The sequence below is a fragment of the Carassius gibelio genome, chromosome A9 (assembly GCF_023724105.1).
Source record: "Carassius gibelio isolate Cgi1373 ecotype wild population from Czech Republic chromosome A9, carGib1.2-hapl.c, whole genome shotgun sequence".
Taxonomy (NCBI): Eukaryota; Metazoa; Chordata; class Actinopteri; order Cypriniformes; family Cyprinidae; genus Carassius; species Carassius gibelio.
The window spans coordinates 8,404,050-8,423,473 of NC_068379.1; the positions used below are offsets into that span (position 1 = coordinate 8,404,050).

The 19,424-nt window shown below is 37.3% G+C and overlaps 1 protein-coding gene across 2 annotated transcripts in view; it reads left to right on the forward strand.

Moving 5' to 3' along the window:
* Positions 1-528: 528 nt before the first annotated feature.
* LOC128019600 (dynein, cytoplasmic 1, intermediate chain 2a) overlaps positions 529-19,424 on the forward strand; it is a 30,833-nt gene continuing 11,937 nt past the window's right edge. Inside the window, exons 1-6 of one of the 2 annotated variants that reach the window (XM_052605677.1) lie at positions 529-652; positions 1,561-1,677; positions 2,586-2,700; positions 3,695-3,785; positions 8,964-9,017; positions 12,054-12,169. In XM_052605677.1, the coding sequence (XP_052461637.1) occupies positions 1,570-1,677; positions 2,586-2,700; positions 3,695-3,785; positions 8,964-9,017; positions 12,054-12,169 (484 nt within the window). In that variant the 5' untranslated portion in view covers positions 529-652; positions 1,561-1,569. The remainder of the gene's footprint in view (positions 653-1,560; positions 1,678-2,585; positions 2,701-3,694; positions 3,786-8,963; positions 9,018-12,053; positions 12,170-19,424) is intronic. The other variant, XM_052605678.1, reaches the window with a different exon arrangement.

Here is a 19,424-nt window from a genome sequence, read left to right on the forward strand (position 1 = left end):
GAGTAACTGCATACAGAGTTATGTAAATGGTAGGCTACCTTATACAGCTTATATAGGCCTAACTTTTTATATTATAGACATTTTAATTTATGTTTTAATATTTAATTGCTGCTGTCCATGTGTTTGATTTGATATATAGCAGTCTGTTCTGGATGATTTTAGTGTACATTAATGCCACCCTAATTCAAATGTTCATTCATTCAATGTTTGAAAATCGGATTGGATTAAATTATACATAAACTGTATAATATAATGTATAATATTAGACATATAATGTATTATTTGTAAATTGATCATATGATATATTAATATAAAAATATTTATGTCTTTTTTTTTGTCAGTTTTTTTTTTTGTAGCATCGCTGAGAACAAGAGAGCAAGTCTAACATAATTATGTCCATATTTACATTTACAATTAGACATTTAGCAGACGCTTAAAAAAGAGCTAAACAACGAAAGCAATGAGTTTATAAAAAAGTTAGTTTTTTTTGCACCGGGCTTCCTTATTTGACATATTTGAGGAAACAAACGCGTTTTTGCCATTGGGTTATTTGGTCCTCCCCGGCACCCGTCAGACGCGCTTCTGCGTCCGCGCACCCGGAAACTGAGCAGTGCGACAAAAGCAGCGCTTTCTGCAGGAATAAACACCTCAGGTCTGTTCACAACATGCTTTCAGATTAGAGAAAACATCTCAGTCGTGTGTTTATGACACAAGTGAACGGTTTATCCTTCGGTATGTCGCTGTTTATGTGCTGGGTGGGGTCAAGCAATAGTTTCTCCTGGGCTGCTAATGTGAATCAAACGGAGAGCAATAACACACATTAAACTCTTTCAGTTAAGAACACTAACACTACCAGTAAAGAGATTTTCAACAGTAAGATCCTTTATGTTCGTTAAATAAGTCTCTTCTGCTCACCAAACTTGTATATATTTGATCCAAAACACAGCAAAAGCTTCAATATTGTGAATTATTGTTGATTTTTTTTTTTTGTCAGCATCATTACTCCAGTGTCACATGATCTTCAGAAATCACTCTAATATGCTGATTTACTGCTCAAAAAACATTACTATTAAGATTTAAAACAGTTGAGCACCTTTTTTCAGAATTCTTTGATGAATAGAAAGATCCAAAGATCAGCATTTATCCGAAATAAAAAGCGTTTGTAACATAAAACACTTCTGAAGATCATGTGACTGAAGACTGGAGGAAAGATGCTGATCCTGATCCTCTGAAGAGACTGAGACGGCCCGACAGACTGAAGGGCTCTCTTTCCCTCTTATACTTTCTGGACATTTAAAAAAGATTTGCACCAAATTGCATGTTTTTGCTCAGTTTTGGGCCTAAAATGAAAGTGCTTTGTTTTTTTGAGCATGAGCTCCATATTCTCAGTTTGTCAAGTCAAGTCAGCTTTATTTCTAAAGCACCTTATATAACACACAGATCGTCAAAGCAGCTGCACAGAGTTTAACAGAGAAAAAAAATGCCTAAAGTTTCAATAAAAAAAAAACATACAGGAAAACCCTGCGTGACACTAACTTGAGTTTGTCTTTGGGTGTTTAGTGAAGAATCATGTCTGATAAAAGTGAGCTGAAAGCTGAGCTTGAGCGAAAGAAACAGCGCTTGGCTCAGATAAGAGAGGAGAAGAAGAGAAAGGAGGAGGAGCGCAAGAAAAAAGAGGTGAAAAAAACACACCATAATCTACTGTTTCACTTTTATTAATATACCAGGTTGAGTTTTACAATATTCCACTGGCTGATGTATGAATCATAATAAGTAAAGTCCTTTCATATGCATGATTCTAGTAGCAACAAGAGTAGAAAACATTTTTTCCAGGTGCCTTGGGGTGGAAGTTTATGTCACAAATTAATATGCACAATTAACATAATTACTTTTTCTGATATGTATTTTTAAGTTGTGGTTGATGAGATGTAAAAGACTTAATAAAGCAACAAATAAATAAATAGCAGTAAACCTATGAAAACTGAATCTATTTTGGGTTTTGATCTTTTAAAATAGTCATGAACAAAACGGTATGGCAGCTTATGAATAGTAAATATTTAGCAACTTGTAATGAAAGTGTGAAAACTACATTTAAAATCTGAATGTTGTTAAAAACAATGAATACAGCGCTGTCTGCATGTTTTCAGGAACATTTCATGAATAGAGCACAAAATTAAATGACTGAAGACTAACTCCTTTTTTATTTTTTCGTAAGTTCTGTCAAATTTGGGCGATCGGATATAATATAAGCTTATATAATTTGTTAGTTTTCTGTTCTTTTCAGTACAGCATGACATTTTTTTGTTTGCTCATTAGACATTTGCAAAAGCCGCGTTGTTAATTTCCAGCTATTGATAAACTTACTTTTCCTTTAAACACATGCTGCTCTTTTAATTTAATGATTTTTCTTACCATAACTGTAGTAGCAGGTTGAGTGGCTGATGAATGCAGTCAACACTACAGTTTTGTGTCGACACTGAGTGAATGCAGTATGAGGCTGAATAGAGTCCGATTACTGGTTTTTGTTCTCTGGGAACAGTAGAGCGTTAGTTTCTTGATGAAGTGTTTGTTTTTGTATGTGTCAGGCTGAGCTGAAGAAGGAGGCTGTCCCGCCGCAGGATGATTCAGACCTGGAGAAAAAGCGCAGGGAGGCTGATGCTCTGCTGCAGAGTATGGGCATCACACCAGACACTCCTGCGGGTGAGACACCAGTACAGTACACACTCGATCCACGTCCACTGGAACACATCCCTGCAATAAGAGATCTATCGTTTATACATCAGCAGGACAACACCTTGCAGTCTCAGTCAATGATTTTAGCAGATATTCAACAGCACAGGTTTCTTTGAGAGTGGTACAGACCAATGTGCAGTTCAGTGTATTATATTGATTGAACACAAGGGGGCAGGAGTGCACCACTGTAGATTTGATGGCTGGCAACTAATTTCATCAAACACTTAGATTTAGTGTTTATGACGTTTAATATCTGAGCGCTGTAAATACAAGTACCTGTATTGTTAAAGTGGGCTAAAAACATTGACCATCTTTTCTTGTCTAATATTTTACATAGTTTTTATGCATGTGACCAAGACGAACTAATTATCTAATAACTAATTATATAACACACAAACACATGCATACTCGTTTCAGTTTGTGATTACATGGTATGAACTGTTTTTATTGTTGTTGTTGTTATTTATTTTGTTAAGTGCTACAGAACTGATTAAGAGTTTGGACTAAATCTGATTTTTTTAATGTGAAAAAAAAAAAGTGTATTTAATTATTAATAAGCAGAATTATATCCGAAGGATCAGGTGACACTGGAGACTGCAGTAAATTTAGCTGTTCCATCACAAAAATAAATTACACTTGAAAATATATTCATATTGAAAACTGTACTGTAATTGTAATAATATTTCATAGCTATTAACATTAAAAAGTGTATCGTTCCAAACGTTTGCCCATTAATGTAGGTACTATCATCAAAAGACCAGTTCATCAGACGAAACGTGTCAGAGAAGTGACGTTAGTGAAGAGAAAAGCTCCAGCAGTGTTTGAGTGCACATGACACTTGTGCTGTGTGTGAAATGCAGCATCATTCAGACGTTTCCAAGTGTGATTCAAATTGTCCAAATGTTTTGGAGGGCACTGTTTGTGGATGAAAGTATGTTAATCTCTTTCTTTCTTTCTACAGGTCCCACACCCATGTCTCCCACGGCCAAATCTACAGACACCCCGAGTGAAGCAGGGAGCCAGGACTCAGGAGAGGGGGCCACGGGGACGAGGTACTCTCTCTCTCTCTCTCTCTCTCTGTCTCTCTGGCTCTCGTTCATGTGTCATGTCAGATCTGATTGGCGCTGGAGAGGTTTGTGGCTTTATCATTGCTTGAGGGACAGACCTCCGGTGAAAGTGGTGTTGTATTTGTGTGTCTGTATGCAGGTCTGAGCAAGTAGGGGAATGATCTGCTGAATAAATCTCTATTATTAGCTGCTTTTCACCTGTAATTAAATGAGAATGTATTGCTGGAAAACCCCTGAGAAGAGAGAAGGGGAAACATGAAAACATTAGCTGTGTTGTCTTTAGCTTCCAGTCGTGTCTGTGATTTACAAAATCATGTATGCAATCTTGATGCAAAGGTTTTTCCAGAGTGATGTTAATGTAGCCTTTTAAGCTAAAGCAGAGTTGCATCTAGGGAGAAGGTTATCCCGGAATCCAGTCGGAAATTCACATCATCCTGGTTCCCACAACAAAATTTTTCCATTGACTATTGGATTTTTGTAGAAAATAAGCTCTGTGACCAACAAAAGTCCCAGCTGAATAATGAAATGGTTCAGACTTGAGTTCTTCACTCTTTGTTGCTGTAATGTTGCTCATCCTTACATTTTTATCTGTTAGGTGACAGTTGTGCATTATTAAAGTGGTCATAAGATGCCCATTTTCCACAAATTGATATGATTCTCAACCCTCTACGCACACCTTGGCAATATAATCGCCATTGGCTAGTAAATTTTTTAGTTTACTCGCCAGACTGATATTGTATTACACACACACACACACACACACATTATTCAATTCAGTTAATCTTTGTAAAATGGCACAGCTTCTTAAATCTTAGCTTCTTAATCAGTCAAGCATTATATTATGGTATTAAGCAGTATTTAATGATAGAACTTTAGTGATTAGAACTAAAACTTGATAACCATGTATGAATGCATATTTGTCATTTTAAATTAACTTAAGACTGGTGGTGATGCTTAAGAAATTGTTGGTCATTCAGGGTTTCTGTAAAAAAAATAAAAAATAGTACTAGATCATTATTTGTATTATTTTATTATTCCTTTATTTAACCAGGGGAAATCATATTGAGACGATAGTCTCTTTTTCTTATGGTCCCTGGCCAAGATATTAATTATACTAATACTAATTATACTACCATACTAACAATGTACAATGCACTATGGATTGATGAGCTGCTGGGTTCATGAATATTAATCACGTTGTCAGCGTTCAGTCAAGCTGATTTGCTGAAATCAAAACAGGGATGGTAATAGATGAGCACCAGCCAATTAAATTGCCATTTGTGCATTAGCTCCGCCCACTACCAGAGAAACCGGCATATCTTCTGCTTGTTCGAAAAAGTTGAATAATTCTTAATGAACTCCATTATTTTAACAGTAAAATAAAACAAATAAAATACTTAACATGTAGCTTGTCGGTTCAGCGTGGTAAGACTCTCGCTCTCTCTCTGTGCATGTGTGAAAAACAACGCTGTCAGCAAAGCGGTGAGTCGTCGGTGAGTTTACAGAGCGTCAAATACAGGTGTACTGTGCGTCCATTGAGATAAGGTGAAAAGTACAGATCACTTGATGGAGAGTGAACTCTGAAGCGTGTGTGAAAGAGACTATAGTTTGTTCCAAATTTCTCAATGGTAGTGTTTTTACCCTGTCAAAAACAGTGCTTTTCAGAGCAAGCAATTAGTGGCATCTTCCTTTAAATGTTAATGAGCTCTGCAGACTCCGCCTCCTCTCTTCCAGCTGCTCTCTGAGGGACTGTTTACTTCAGCTGCATTCATCTGAAACTTGCTAATTAGGAAAGTCACATGCAAAGATTCATAAAAAAAACGTACACTCGTTTCTTCAGTGGGTGAAGCTGGATCACGAATGATTCATGTGAACATAAACACATTTAGGTAGATCGGGGCGCTTTCTTGTCAGAAACAAATTTAACCTCTGCATCTTCAGCGGCTCAGATGTCAGGAGTAAATGACGATTGCTATGTTCATTATTACATCCAACAACAGAACACCTGATGACAGTCACTCGGGGAGGGTCTAAGGTAAGACGCCAGTCCAGTCTGTGCTGAAACACTCCTGTCAATCAAACCATCGTGGGTGGGGCCTGTCTGTGTGACGTCTCACAGACTTGAGATCGGCTCGATTTGAGAAAGGGGTAAAGATTTGAGCAGATTAAAATAAAACCACAGGGTGGATTTTTTTCATTTTAGGGTGGTTGTGTACACACACTGCCAAAACACATTTCAGTTCAAACTACTTATAAAAGTGCTTGAAGCATCACAGTATGAACATTCTAGTATTGACATAAAAAAAATGGCTGTTTATTATTGACAGTCAAAATAAAGGGGAAACTGTTCTATGTTACCTGCATCTGTTGTGGAGCACATGAGCTAACCACTAAGCTCCAACTAGTAAAACAATATAAATATAGAAACCTTATAGAATAAGAGTGAATTTGAGCTCACAATAAGACCTATGGGAGTATTGTAGAGCTGCTGTAAGTAGTGTTTAACCCCTGATTACAGCAGAAACTCACACACACACACACACACACACACACAGATGCCCCCGGGGCTCCGTGTCCACTCATATCCCACACCGCTTCAGCACTTCCTACACACACACACACAGGTCATGTTACCGGCTGCACACACTCCCTCATCACAGTCACACTTCTGACCACACACAGCCTCGGGTTGTGCTTCCGCTTGTGTGTCATGATCTGTAAGGATTTCATTGCCTTTTTAATGCACACCAGAAGTCGAGTCAAGAAAATAGCATAAAATACATTTCGTGAGTAAATACTATGTCTTTTTGTTCAACAAAGTAGCATTTATTTGATTTAAATATGGATTTTTTTTTAATGTAGTCATATTGTACTACCACCATTTGAAATAGCATTATATAATTATACTTTCAAATTTTTTTACCTGTAAATACAGTGCTCCATTTTCAGCTTTGTTTTTTTTTTCTACTTGTGAAACCTGAAGAAATCCTCCTATTGTCAACATTTGGTGTTTATGTGGAGACCTTTCTTATTAGCGTGGTTTTAAATGGTTGTGCTGATAAAAATAGCTTGTAAATCTCTCGTTATGTTATATTATCAACAAATTTTGTATCCAGTCTTTTTGTAAATTATTTTTTGAACTGATTGGTCACTGGCCTCATTGATCCGAACACAAGCACTTCTGTTTTTGAGCGGGAAAAAAAAAACACTCTGATTATTAAATATGCATCCAATGTCAAGTAACAATATAGCATAAGATATTTATAAGTACGGAAGTTCTAAGCGGCCATGCATTATAATATTTTTTCTTCTTGTTTTCTCGTTATAACCACTTAATTTTCTCGTTATCTCGACATAACGAAGTTCGTTTTCTCGTTATAACGACTTCATTTTCTCGTTTTCTCGACATAACGAAGTTCGTTTTCTCGACATAACGAAGTTCGTTTTCTCGTTATAACGAATTAATTTTCTCTAAGAAGTTACAAAACTGCGCCAGCAGGTGGCACTATAGACCTGAATATAACTGATGGGGTGTTGTACACTATCCACTTTACTGTACGCGGACCTTCCTCGTGATCGCTATAATTTGTGCAGTCTTCATTACTGACATTTAATTAATTCATAAATGTTAAATGCTTGAATCAATATGAATATTTTGTGTATTAAGTTCCTGCTAGATGCATGAGTTTCACCAACGCGTTCTGTGTCACAAAATAACTGCTTATCAAAACCAAGGTTGACATCACTATATTCTGTTTATCTACAGTAGGACGGGATTTAACGATGTAGGCTGATGTGCTTCTTTTCCTTATTACTAATCTTTATTGTTAACCATATTGATGAGAAATGTGATGTATATGTAAAATCCATAGGCTAATTCAATTCAGGTTTGTTCTATAATATTATAATCGTTTTTTTCTACACACACACACACACACACACACACACACACACACACTACACGTACACATGTATGCTCTTTTCAAACAGAAGCTTGTAACACACATGATATCTGCCACATCATATAATGACTACTACAAATTACAAATTATATATAATTTTATTTCAAATAAAGGGAAAATGAAAAGTGAGTTTAATCCAAGCAGCTCTAATTTCGCGGTGTTGCCATTTAAACATGTTAATTACAAAAACAAAACGTTCGTTGTACTGTCTCTGGAAAAATCAACAGTGATTGATCAGCCTTTATTTATATACAGTATTGTAGACGTTATTACCTAGGCGAAACTAAATTTACTGAAATATAGGCTACAGTGAGAGCGCCTGCATGGTTGTCCATCAGATGCCTGTCAAAGTTGAGTTCGTTACTATAGCAACACTAAAACTGTCATGTCCTTATAACGAGAAAACAAACTTTCGTTATGTCGAGATAACGAGAAAAATAAGTCGTTATAACAAGAAAACGAACTTCGTTACGTCGAGATAACAAGAAAAATAAATTGTTATAACGAGAAAACTACTTTCGTTATGTCGAGATAACGAGAAAATTAAGTCATTATAACGAGAAAACAAAAAGGAAAAAAAATTATAATGCATGGCCGCTTAGAACTTCCGTATATAAGCAATTTTTGGCTGGCCAATTTTTTTTTAAATTATCAGTTTTTCAAATTTTCAGTTATTAGTTTATAAAATTATAATATAGTATATAAGTTTTTATATACTATGTGAGAAAAGTCAGTATGTTTCAGCCCAATGCAATAAAATTAACTAGTATGAGGGTTACATGAGGGTTAATGAACTTTGACTTTTGTCTATCAGAAATGGTGAAAAGAGACTATTTCTCTAGAAATGCATCGGTCTGAGAGATAATGGCTTTATAGAAGATGGCAGTCTGGAGAAACAGATTGCACACTGGTGCTCAGCTCATATTACCAGCTTAATTTGCAAAACTTCAGAGATTGTCCTCTTATTTTTAGCTGCCATATAGTCAGGACATCTGGTTCTGTTCCTGTGTTGTGTTTGTCTTGTGTGTATAGAAGCTTTTCTTCTTGTCTCTAACTGCTCTGGAGGTCTATAACATTGTGTTTTAACCGCCGCCTCTCTATCTCTCTCTGTCTTGCTGTATGTCTCTGTGTGTGTGTGTGTGTGTGTGTGTGTGTGTGTGTGTGTGTGTGTAACCGTGTCTCGTGGCTGTGACACTAACAGGACTCTGCACTGGGACTGTGACCCCTCTACACTTCTGCTTCACTCTGAGCCGGGGTACTGCACACTTTCTACTCATTCTCCCTCACTTCTGCTCTTTACAATACTAGTCAAAATCTGGACACATTTAGTATTTATTCATTAGCGTTACTAAAAGTATTCAGAATAAAAGTTGTCAAAATAATCAAATGCAAGCTTAGAAATTATATAATGACCAAAAAAAGTTAAACTACACTGAACAAAATCATAAACAGAACACTTTTGTTTTTGCCCCCATTTTCCATGAGCTGAACTCAAAGATCTAAGACTTTTTGTATTTACTCAAAATTTATCTTAAATATTGTTCACAAATCTGGGTTAGTGAGCACTTCTTCTTTGCCGAGATAATCCATCCACCTCACAGGTGTGGCATATCAAGATGCTGATTAGACAGCAGGATTATTGCACAGGTGTGCCTCAGGCTGGCCACAATAAAAGCCCACTCTAAAATGTGCAGTTTTCTGTATTGGGGGTCCGAAAACCAGACAGTATCTGGTGTGACCACTGGTGGAGACCAGTTTATTACTAAACAATTAAATGTCTCCTTGCTAATTTAGACACATTCATTACTTTACCTTTTTTGCAGTCTTTGCGGGTTAGTTGAAAACATCGGTCGGGTGCGGGTTGTTTATACACTGACCCGCGCATCACTGGTTCACGAGGACTTGAAGAGACAAGATTTTTAGACTTTTTTTTTTTTTTTTTTTTTTTTTAAGAAATCCTCAATGATGAAATATATAGGGGAACATAGTCTTGTTCAACTGAAATACACAAAATGGATACATTAATTGTTTATTTTATATATACATATGTTTGTGTGTGTGTTTTTTCTGTTTTAATTGTTAACTCCTTTTTAATAGTTGAATTAAATTGTATTAATTAAAAAGCATGTCTAATTATTAAAAATCATGAAAATTTTCACATCAATTTATTAAAAGTTTAACAAAAATTATGCCTTATGAAATGTTTACATTTTTCTCACTATATTATAATTTGTTATTATTGTTACCAAAGTCTGTGTTTTAGCATGTCTAATTATTTGAATTTATAAACAACTTTTTTTGGATTTTTTCCCCCCTCGGAAATCCTGTGTTGTATAACATTTTTCTGTGTTATCAAATGAAGGCATAAAACATAAATTTAATTTATCTTTTAATTATTGATAATTAACTGACTTTATTTTATGTCAAACAAATGGGGGTTTACTATTCAAATTTAAACATGGAAGAAATGTTGTGTGTGAAATCCTTAAAAATATTGTTTGTTTCGTTTTAGTAGAAGTAGTAGTCTTATGTACATTCTACAAAAAAAAAAAAAAAATACCAGACTGTTATTTTGACGGGTTGACTGTGTATGTGATATGATGCTTTTGCTCAAATCAAACGGTCAAATGCTCATGAAGTGACTCTCAGAGCAGTTCTGGAGATGTTCTCCATATGTTTCTGTCCTCATTTAGTAAGACGGCAGATGCTGAAAACACTGCGAGCATCACACAGGCTACTGTGTGTGGAAAATAGTGTGTAGCTTCATTTTTACAAATAATTTACATATCCTGATTTGATTTAAGTGTAATGATCTACTATTGATCGGGTAATCAATTCAGAGTTTGACAAATTCCATCACATCCTGCATTAAAGGTGCTGTAGGGAACTTTTGTAAAAAAAAATATTTTTTACATATTTATTAAACCTGTCATTATGTCCTGACAGTAGAATATGAGACAGATAATCTGTGAAAAAATCAAGCTCCTCTGGCTCCTCCCAGTGTCCTATTGTCATTTGCAGAAACTCCATCGCTCCGGGTAAAAAATAACCAATCAGAGCTGCGGTCCGTAACTTTGTTTGTGTTCAAAATGTAGAAAAATGTATATAATAAGCAAGTACACCATGAATCCATTTTCCAAACCGTGTTTTTAGCTTGTCCTGAATCACTAGGGTGCACCTATAAGAAGTGTTTATATTCGGACTATTTTAGATTGCTTCGGGGGTACAGCAGCGGAGTAACCCAGTACCTTTGTGATTCTTCATAGACATAAACAGAGAGAAGTAGTTCCGGCTACGATGTTCTTCCGCAAGACGCAAGAAGTTCTGTTTATTAACCGCTAGAGCGTCAAAAGTTCCCTACCGCAGCTTTAAACTGTGAATGCTGTTGTTATGACTGGATAAAGAGTACACTGTGTAATTTTCCCACTCATCATACGTCCACTCGCCTGATGTGGACAAAAAATATCTTGCCACCACTGGTGAAAGGGTCAGTGTAATGCAAATATATTTGAAAGGTCTAGAGACGGCTTATGGTAGAGAAATTAACATTCAATTCACGGGCAATAGCTCTGGTGGACATTCCTGCAGTCAGCATGCCAACTGCACACTCACTGAAAACTTGCGACATCTGTGGCATTGTGCTGTGTGATAAAATTTTTTTAGAGTGGCCTTTTATTGTGGCCAGCCTGAGGCACACCTGTGCAATAATCCTGCTGTCTAATCAGCATCTTGATATGCCACACCTGTGATGTGGATGGATTATCTCAACAAAGAAGAAGTGCTCACTAACACAGATTTAGACAGATTTGTGAACAATATTTGAGAGTAATAGGCCTTTTGTGTACATAGAAAAAGTCTTAGATCTTTGAGCTCATGAATAAAGGGGGCAAAAACTAAAGTCCTCAATGAAATGAAATTAATAAATCATTATAAAAATGTAACTAGATTTTTGTTTGAAGTTTATTTATAGGCAGTTCATATTTATCTGAAAACTAATCAGGCACTGAAAGCTTTTTATGATAATAAAAAAATTCAAGAGCATAAGAAACGTCTCCGTTTCTGACACCTATGAATGTGGATCACAGTGTTTTCTAAGAACATGTTTCCACCTGTACTTTAAGTGCTGTCAATTTGTGATCAGATCAGCTGAGAGAGATCTTACCAGAATTAACTGTGTCCGTGTCAGTTTGTCATCTGCTTAATAGATGTAGTATGTGTGTAAAACTTTAGATGGTTGAACATTGTGGGCGTTGTTCCTTCTTATGATGTGTGTGTGTGTGTGCTCTCCCAGACGTGGTCCTATGAAGTTGGCCATGGTGAAGGTGACCCAGGTGGATTTCCCTCCCAAAGAGGTGGTGTCCTACACAAAAGAGACACAGACGCCCACTGTGACAGAGCAGAAAGAGGGTAAGTGGTGATCAAACACACTGATACCATTTACAAGATTATTTTCATGTTATTCACAGCAACCAAAGCTATTTCTGATATTGTTACATAAAAAAAAAAAACTAACAACCTCCAGATTTTTAAATGCTACAGGTGGATCCAGGCTTGAGAATTACAGATGCATGATATATACATGACCGTATCAATAATGAACAATGTTGGTGCTTGCTTGCTTTCAGTACATTTGTATCTATGTATGCATGTGCACATTATTATTCCAGCTTCGGAAAATTATACTTTTTACTATACATTTGAATGTTTCTCTGTAAACTTTTTTTTTTTAAACGGTAGGTTTATAATGTGAGTTATATTATGGTTTATCAACCACAGCATAATAATAAATTTGACTAAAGGTCATTATTTGACAAAGATACTTTTGTTCATTTAAAATAATGCACACTTTTAACGATGAGGACGCAGGTCAGGTCGAAACGAGCATGACTGACACGTCAATCATAGGAGGAGGAGACACTGCAGCAGCAGTCAGAGCACAAGCCTCTGATCTGAGAGCCTTTCAGATCTGTGTGTGTGTGTGTGTGTGTGATGTGTAAGCCTTTTTGGAAATGATCTGACCATAGTGAGCATGGAGATGAAAGCTGAGGGAAAATTGCAGAGACTCGAGAAACATAAGACGTAAGGCAAGATTAAACACACACACACACACACACATCCGTTTACAGAGATGGAGCGAGAGGGGGCAAAGGAAACGAGCAGTAGGTTAGTGGAGATATGAGAGTGTGTGTCCAAAGGCAGACCAGGATTTGTGTAATTGCAGTTGAGGCCTTTTATGTGGCCGCCCCACTCTCATGTCAGATATACATGATCACTGCTGTACTGTGTGTGTGTGTGATGTCTGTTCTGTTGATGTTTGTGCAAGAGATAATTAGGGACCGTTTTAATGAAAGCTTTTTTAGGAATCATGACTATATCAGTATTGGACAGTTTAATGTATTGCCAGTTCTCTCACTCCTGATCTTTAAAGATTTTTCAAGAGAATAAATTGTCAGTGAAGTTTCTTAAGTATGAAAAATGAAAAGCAGGATTGCTAAAACAAAGATGAGCACTTTTAACTTCAGAAATGATTGCTTATGATTATACGCTTTATTCATTTTTATTCAAATCAACAAGAAATAGAAAAATAAATGCTCCTCTGTTGGAAGTGTGGACTCATCCCACATTAGGAGTGAGAAATAATCACAATTTATAATATTATATAGGAATGTCATTGATATGCTAGGTGTGTTTTGTGTAACTGTCAAGTCAGATATTTTATTAACACAAAAACTGTAACTGGTTCGTTTTCTCAAATCAGTTTAGACTGATAGTCAATGTCAATTAATTTATTTAAAATAGCAAATATTCACTTATATCCCAAATCATGGTTTTAGTGTTAAAATAATTGCTCTTCTTTCAATCTTTATTTTCATCAAAGGATCCTTAAAAGTCATCAGAATCAATCAACTTTTATCAAATGTTAAGCATTAATGTAATATTTGACAAAAATCAGAAATGTTTCTTGAGCAGCACATCAGTGTATTAGCATGATTTCTGAAGGATCATGTGACTCCTGGAGGAATGATGCTTTGAAATCACAGGAATGTATTACATTTTAAAATAAACGCAAATAGAAAAAATTGAGTTAAATAATATTTCATAATTCTTCTGTTTTTACAGTTTCATTTTTAATCAAATAAATGTAGCATTTCTAAGCTTAAGTGACTTTCAAAAACTTACCAACCCCAAACTTCAGAATGGCTGTGTATGTAGATAAATGTCACTGCCTATTACTTTTTATTGTTAAGTGTCATTATATTATTCCTCCTGTCCTTATAGAGATAGTCCTCATGAGGTCGTTTTAACTTTTTGCTGTATTTTACTTCATGCATTAAACATTTTGAATGTACTTGAAACGATGCTACCTATTATTTTAAAGCCCTTTCAGAGTAAATTCAGAAATTTCACCTATCGTGACAAGATAGATTTACACATTGTCAAAAGGCTGAGAAAATGTCTAGATTTATATCTTTTTCTGCTGTGTCACTTTGCCCCAGCCCCCACAGTATGTTAAAATGAAGACTTTTATCTGCAGACTGTCCTAAAGCTCTCCTCAACACACACACACACCAGTTCCATTCCTGCCACTGTATAATCATTTCATCAGCTCTCACACTCTCTCCTGTCTCTCCTCCAGCACATAACAAATCACTCTGGGTGACATCGGGAGGTTTTTCTCTCTCTTTCTCACTGATGGAGTGGTTTGTGGTGAAGAGGCTTGTGGGGCTGTTGAAGGCTCTGTGTGTAGGTCAGAAAGTGTGTGCATGTTACTGTGTGCAGAAAGACATACAGGTTTCAGAGTGCTAGATACAGTTACATTCACATGCATTTAATGCATTCTATAAATGAAGTGCCTTTCTTTAATTGATCAGAGCAGCACTGCACAGAACTAGTTGTCAGTCACGTCACAGGGCAGTAGCTGCTGTGCATGGCTTGAATTGGGTTGCGTTTTTTTCATGTGGCGTACGTGATATGACCAGTGTGTCTGAAGGTCTTCGATCCAGATGCTATTGTCCAGTGCTGCTCCTTCAATCAGTTTTATGGTCTTGGTGTGCATTAAAAGACATTCAAAAAGACTGGATCTGTGGATTGAAATTGCTTTTATAACTGCCCGATCCACGGCTCTGCTTGCTGGAGCACTGGAGGTTATGAGAGTGTGAAATTGAATTAAAAGTGATTGTTTTAATCGCCCTTGTGCTCATGGGAGGGTTAATACCCCGTGCTAATCACAAGAAGCCTCTCAAATGAAGAGCATCTCTCTTAAAGTGAGGAACCCTCGGCCCAGCTCTTCACAGATACCAGCGCCTCTAAATGAATACCATTTGTCCATCATCTCCTAAATGCACTTATTTCATCTTTAATCAGCTATCAGTCAATGACCCAATAATTACCACATTGATTATAGGGATAATAAAAAGCCCCCATTGGTCTAATTTTATATCTGTTTTGCACAAACTTTTAGGACAGAACTAATTTGGTAATGCTTTCACAAAAAAGTAATGGAGTACAAGTTGAACTTGAACTCATTGCAAAATCTGCTTGGGGAAGTCTTTCGCACATATGCAGAATTCCTGATCTAGTAGAATCCTATTGCCTTAGAACATTTGCCCAAGAACATAACTAAACAATGGTACATTTAAACACACCTTAAGACCCCATTTTTGGTCATTAAAGGTGTATTTGTGTATAATGCCTTCACAAAAAAAAAATAATGGCACATAAATTGCCTCAATCTATTGAATGGTTTGCTTAATGTGTAGTCACATTAGCAAAATTGTTAATTGTCAATAGTATACCAAGGTACAAATCACTGGAGTCACTTTTAAAATACGCAACTGGTCGATTTCATGTGACCAACTCAACCTATTGCAAAATCCGTGTGGGAAAATCTTATACCACCTATACGCGGTATACCAAGTCTTGTGAATTCCTATTGAAATATCTGGATTTTGGCCTTGAAAATGTGCAGAACTATGGTGGCCACACCTTAAGACAGCATTTTGAGGCATTGGAGGTATGTTCAGACATCCAGCATCTCAATGGGCCTGTGATGGCCAGAAGCGGCGTTGAACACTGATCTTTATGGATCTGTTCAACAGGACTTCCTCTCTGGAGAAGGATGCGACCCGAAGAGCTGTGCACGCCTCTTTGTTCTGTTTTGCAGCTGTAAAGCCCTTCACCAAAAACCCATTCATTGACTCGTGCAGAAGTCCTGGAGTCGTATTCACAGAGCTGAGGTTCGCTCGGTCCTCCTTCACAAGCACAAACGTGGAAGTCAGTGTTCAGAGGTCTCTGTGCGTCTCCTTTTCTGTGGGCGTCCGACGGACTCCGTGCACCTGCAGAGGACATCAAAGAGCATTAGTCTTGTTCTCGAACAACCTCTGACCCCATGGGGTGCTTGCATTAATACATTGTCCTTTGACAAAGCCTGCCGATTACTGGCTGCTCTCTTTCTCTCTCTGCTTACGCCCTCCCTCCCCGCAGAAAGCTTTTATTTCTTGAGGGATACAAAAGCTGTAATTGCTGCTGCTTTGAGATGAGGTGTCGATGGGAAGGGGATCTGCCATCAGGGTGAATTCTGTTAAATGTTTTTCTATCTCTCTCCCCCCTTCTGTGGGGTCACCAGGATCACTTGCTTTTCTCCAAATGGGCATTTTTGCTGGCAGGTGCATTACACCCCTTATTTTCAGATTGTCTTTCCGCTGCTAATGCCTGGCAGGTTGATTGCTCGGGTCTGGCTGGCGGAGAAAGGGCCATGCTGCGTTCGGGCCCAGGACTGAAAGACACTGATTACTGTTTTCCTCCGAGCCTGATTGAGGCCCTTGAAAGGAAAGATTTTAACCTTCTCTCTTCTCTTCCTGTTGAGTACGGGCCCGGCTCGGCGAGATGGCCCGTGTCATCAGAACGACTCCATAAACTCATCAGAGCGAACCTCACCACCCCCTCTTCTCTCTCTCTTCAAACCCGGCCCTTCCTGAGAGAGTCGTGGACACCTTTCTGATGTAAAATCTGACAGATGACATTATCATTTTGATTATTGCAGGAAAGGACAATTTCACTCTCTATTGAAACAAGTTTTTCTGGTCATGCAAAAAGCTGCCATTAACATTGGCCTACCACAAAACCATTCTGATTATCGGATATGATTGTTTGTGGGGAAATTATAATTATAAAAATTATATAAATAAAATTATTATTTTTCTGATACTATTTCCGTTTGGAATAGACCACAGAAGTCATATTAACTACTAAATGGTATAAGTAGTTCTCACAGTCAGAAAGGTTTTGCGCCAGTGCTGCCATATTTGACTTGAAAGCTGTGGTCGAAGAGAATAGTGACTTACATTTCAGTCAGTTTCTCACAGATGGGCTTATGTCTTATAGGGAGAATTAACCCCAAATTTTAGTTTGCTGTTAATCTACTCTCCCTCAGGACATCCAAGATGTAGGGGATTTTTTTTTTTTCTTGAGTAGAACAGTAAAGAAGATTTTGAGATGTAACCGTTGTCCTTTGTGATTCATAAAATGCAAGTCAGTGGCTAAAACCGTGCAATTATTCTGAAAGAAAAAAATCCAAAATCATGATGACTTGGTGTGCAAAGCCAACATAAATATTTATATATACATATATATGTTCCGGTTTTATCTTACATTTACTAAACTCTCAAGACAGAAAGTATAAAAGCTGGTACTGGGCCATTACTTTTCAAAAGGAACACCTTGGAAATAGTACCTAAAGTGTACCTTTTTTTTCTAAGAGTGTATAGTACTATTTATTTTGTTTCATATTTTATGTTAAATTCATATAAGGAAAATTAGTTATATATTCTTTTTCCCAAAATCATGCATTTATACTATGGTCTACTTTTTTTTTTTTTTTTTTTTTTTTTTTTTTTTTATTGTGTCTTTTTCAGAGCGGGTCCCTTTTCCTTTTACTGTGTTGAAAAGAGGGGCTAATGTAGAATATTTTCCACAGATATTCTCCTCCTTTTGTGTTCCACTGAGGAACAAAAATGATATGGATTCAGAATGGCCTGAATGCAAATAAATGAAAACATTTCATTTTGGGAGCTCTTCCTTTGACATCCTTTTAACGTCTTTTCCTGAGCCTACATTTGTTCAGGCGTCACTGGTAGAGGACTGTAGGAGATGAGCCGTGTGTGTGTGGCTTACAGCTGGTCAGGGCAGCAGCTTCATTTAGCTGCTCATGTTTGGGGGTGAATAGCGGTCCCTGGACCCCCTGCCGACTCTCTAATTGCATGGGACTTGTGTATCTGGAGAGAGAGTCTTGACTAAGAGCAGTCAAGCAGAAACCTCTGTGCCATCCCTATGCCACCACACACACAATCGCAGCAAAACCATCTGCCTAATACACGCACAGAGTCGTCATCTGTCTCAGCCGCTGGCACCTGCTGCCCTGCGTGTGTGGGATGCGCTGCTGAATAGTCCCTGTCTCACTTACGCTGGGACGGGCTGTAGGTTAAGACCTCTGCGACGGCGTAGCCCCCTGTAGATTACAGAGAGGACAGAGTCTGGGATGTAGAGACAATATCCATACACACCCAGAAACAAACACTCCAGGTTGTTCTTAGTCATCTGAACAGACTAAACAGGCTGTTAGCAGTCATGGACTTGTCACATATTCACTGGGTTTCAAGAATTTGTTGGCTGATTCAATATGGGTTTTCCACTTTTTCAATTGATATTCATCAGAACCAAGTGAAATGAAACCAATCCTTCCACAGTCCTGGTTATTTTATGTTAATGGAGATTCAGAGTGTAATTTTGTATCCATCTCCTGCTAAAAGGCTGGTTCTTTTAGCACAGTGATGGATAATTTGCTTATTTTGCATGCATACATTTTGTATTTGTTCAGTTTTGTGTACAGTGGCCCCAGTCACACTAAAAAAATTTACATTACATATTTTTTAAGATCCACTTTATATAGTGAGTTTTTTTAAATTGGAGAATATTTCCCACCCTGATTGCTTGAAGTACAGTGGTATTTGTCTCAAGTTTCTTGCACCAAAAACTAATTTTTGTTTTTCATGACGTTTATCATACTATCTGGTTAAAAAAGCTACTACTACTACTGTGCCTTTAAAAGGTAATTTACATATGTTAATGACCTCTGTTATGATTGGCTGACTTTATGCAGTATTGTTCATATTGTCTAGGGGTGCTCCGATCACGATCGGCCGATCGTTAATGCGCATCGCGTCAGTAAAGCCGGTTATCTAATCAGCGATTAATTCCATCAGGTGCGTGATTTCACATAGAGCAGCTGTTACTACACAGAGCCGTTGTTAACTGAGAAGATGCGCCAAAAAACGCTGAAAATGAAGTGGATTTGCGCATCTTCTCTATTAACAACGGCTCTCTGTAGTAACAGCTACTCTATGTGAAATCACGCACCTGATGGAATTAACCACTGATTAGATAACCGGCTTTACTGACGAGATGCGCATAATGATCGGCCGATCATGATCGGAGCACCCCTAATATTGTCTGTAGGCCAAGTTTCTGGTCACTGAATAGATGTTGGTATGTAAATGTGGTTGTTGCCAGTCCTGAATGGTGGTGACAAAAATATGCAATTTGAAAGAAAGCAGTGCTGCAATGTTACCTTGAGTTGTTTAATAACAATAAATGCACAGTTTAC